At 33.8% G+C, this 3383-nt stretch overlaps 1 protein-coding gene across 1 annotated transcript; it reads left to right on the top strand.

The window, feature by feature from the left end:
* Window positions 1-1947: 1947 nt before the first annotated feature.
* Window positions 1948-2361, top strand: LOC150104525 (general transcription factor II-I repeat domain-containing protein 2A-like). Its single transcript, XM_090395573.1, has one exon. It carries the CDS (start codon window positions 1948-1950, stop codon window positions 2359-2361), a length of 414 nt encoding a protein of 137 aa, XP_090251699.1.
* Window positions 2362-3383: the final 1022 nt, after the last annotated feature.

Here is a 3383-nt window from a genome sequence, read left to right as displayed (position 1 = left end):
AATTACATAATTTCTTCATCTTACTAATCTGTTTTGAGGGGAAGCCTACCCGTACGAAATTATCTAACATTAAACCACAAACATCGAAATACCTGGCTACTTGAGTCTCTCGCTTGCAAAAATATATTAGCGAATGCCTAATCTGGATTCATTTGCGAAGTGCCCCTCATTAGCATTCAAACAATTTACCTAAATAGATGCAGATAGGTTTGTACTTCCATACGGATTCGAATCCCGCCTGGGCTAACATATTTGCGATTGATATAGTTAGTCATATACTGTATATATATCTATTCTATAATATAAAATGATAAGCTTTTTTTGGTAACGTTTATGTCAAGTTATTTGAAACTCAGGGCTATCCTGAGTGTCGGGTCATCAGAATTCAAGGAGAACCGGCCTACCCGTCCGGAACTCGGGGGGAGGAGCCCCCCCTAGTATATATATAAAAATTCAACTTCTTTACAATCATGAACAGATGTGAAATTTCGTATAAAGAAAGGGAGTTACACAGTCTAACGCTTAAAATAGTTCCATCCAGTATGAGAGGATTTTCTAGACATCTTCAAGCGATGCTGAATTGTTCTTAAGTAGATAAAAGTAGGAATGCATTTTTCTCGGAAACTTGAATCTTTGACTTTCAAGAAAGACAACAACCAAGGTGAATGCATGTGATTAATTAAATAAAAAAAGCTTTATAATTTTAAATGAACTGAAATAATGGCGGTTAATGGAGTTACTGAGCATTATTTAGCAAATTTTAGAGATTTTAGTTATACGTTTAGGAATCCTGTTTTCTTGGATTGCCAAGAATATATTTGAGTACAATGCATTTCATATGCATACGTAAATATATTCGATATAAGGATACAAAATTAATTTGTAATATTTATGATGACACCAAAGTCAGATCAAGTATGGAGTTAAAAACTCCATACTTGATCTATTAAGCGTGTGTTTAAATATTTTAAATGTTCATTAAATAATCATTTCTATTTGAATTGTTAGTATTGGTCTAACATCAGAATTCAATTACAGGAATCCGTATTTTAAATAAGTGTAGACCGTTTGGGTAACCCACCCTTCTTGCCACCGAAATGGTGTGGGTTAGGTCCTGCTCAATGGCTGGAAAACGTTTGGTTTCTAGCGCTATTGTTAAAAAAAACCTTAGCCTGCTTACAGTGCTAACGTCCTAAATGTTTAGAAGCTTTTCTGGGTGGGAGTGAGATTACAGAAAGCAAAGGAATATAATTTCTAATTTTTCATATTAAATATTGTGGTGTGGTTTCCTTTAATTGCGAAATTATTAAGAACGAATTAGAATTTAAAAGAAATAATATTGTGCACTGGTCTACAATTTTGTGAAAGTTATTAATGATATAGTTATTCACTCAGGCAATGTGGGTTCTAAGAAAAACTGCTGATGAGGGGAGAAAAGTTAAAGAAAATGGGATTTGAATTACTTCTGCACTGAAACAAAGGGCGAAATTGTGGGCATTATTTGTAACGAAACAATTAGTGTTGCCAAAGAATATAATATATAAAGGCTACGATAAAATTCACAAAGAACATTATTCACGTTCTGAGGGTAAACTGAGAGAAGAAGGATTAAGAATTCACTTCAAAGTCAACAAGTAATTTAAAAAATTGTGAGAGCCAGTTATGAAATCAGCTATTTATTGGCGAAACATTCCAAACCTTTTAGTGACGGTTCCTTGGTTAAGGAATGTATGATAAAAGCACCCGAAAACGTATATCCTAAAAATATGCAAGTGTTCGCGATATTTCTTTGTCCAGAAATACTATGATCGAAAGAATAACCGATAATACGGTGACCAGTTGCAAGAAATATCCGCAAACGTATAGTGTTTTTCAATTGCAATTAAAAGTTTCGATATTCACGACGTGACTCAAGTCGCTCTGTTTCTTGGGGATTGCGACGACAATATGAATATTACTGAAGAGGTCTTGGAAATGATTCGCATCCATGGAACTACTACAGGGGAAGACATTTGTGATGCATTTTCGAAAAACACCAACTTTCTCTGTCAGGCTTGGAACTGTGACAACTGGTGGTGCTCCCGGAATGAGAGGCAAAAAGTAAATGTTTTGTATCCAGATTTGCATTCAGACATTCCAAAACTGCAATCTTTGCACTGCATTATTCATCAACGAGTCCGGTGCTCCAAAGTATTGGAAATGAGCAGCGTACTCAAGCTTGTGGCAAACACCGTGAACTTCATCCGATCCAGAGGCCTCATTCACACCCAGTTTGCACAATTTCTTAAAGACTTGGAGAGTGAATTTGAAAGGCAACCTTATTACGCAAAGATTCGTTGGTTATCCTGTCATAAGGTTTAAAAAAAAGCTTTTTTTTTTTTAGAGGAGATCAAATTGTTCCTAGAAATGAAAAAAAAATCAGGGGAAAGATCAGTCAATAACACTCATGTATGATCAACTGGCTAGTTTTAGATGTAAATTAGTTCTGTTTCAAAATCATTTAAAAGAGAATATTCTAAATTACTTTCCTTCGTGTGAACAATGATTTACCTTTTCTCAATATTGTCCAGTGGCGGTGCTGCATATAAAAAAAAAAGTTTTTTTTTTTACTAAAGGTTTTTTCCCTAATCAGTAACGAATTTATTAATAAAAATATTTCATCCTCACCACGAACAAACACCAATAATAAAAGTTTTGTATCAATAACAAGCGCAAACGCGAATATCGGCATTAGATCGCAGTGCATTTGTTTCGTAAACTAAAGCGTTTATAAACAAAATTTATTTTTTCATTGGGTGCTTATGTACGGGCCGCCACTGATATTGTCCCAAACTAGAAAAGATTAAAGAACAAGAAGTTTTTTCCGCTTTTTTTACAGATCATTTATCTTTAATCTTCAAAAAAGCTCCTATTTTTTTTCTTATGTAACTTATTGATTTCCTGAATGATTCCAGTCTAAAAGCGAAATACCATGAAGTTGGTCGTCCGGAAATAGAATATTTGCTGCAAACTTTATGTTATATTTGTGTACAATTATTCTCATGTACGAAAGGTAACAAAGAGCCCACAGATCAAGACTAACCGACATCAACCTTCCTGCCATAACGACCTTCGTTATGGCAGGAAGTCCAAATATTGGTAGGCTGTGTTAACAATAAACGTTGTCAAATGTCGGAGGAAAAAATAAAATACTATAAGTATATATTTCCATTAACATTTGAAATTTTCCCGAATAAAAAAAATCAAATCAATTAACAGGAGGCTCTGTAAATTTTTGTGAGTTTAGAAAAAGTATAGACTGCATAAATATTTGGTTTAAATGGTATCTATTGTAAATATTAATAAAATAAAAATATTCTTTCGTTTTGAGTTGTCATAAACAT

Source organism: Typopeltis vanoorti, chromosome 7 (assembly GCF_054136105.1).
Source record: "Typopeltis vanoorti isolate ZY-2024b chromosome 7, IOZ_Tvanoo_1.0, whole genome shotgun sequence".
Taxonomy (NCBI): domain Eukaryota; kingdom Metazoa; phylum Arthropoda; class Arachnida; order Uropygi; family Thelyphonidae; genus Typopeltis; species Typopeltis vanoorti.
The sequence above is the reverse complement of the archived record's forward strand: the minus strand, read 5'-3'. Positions and strand labels throughout refer to the sequence as shown.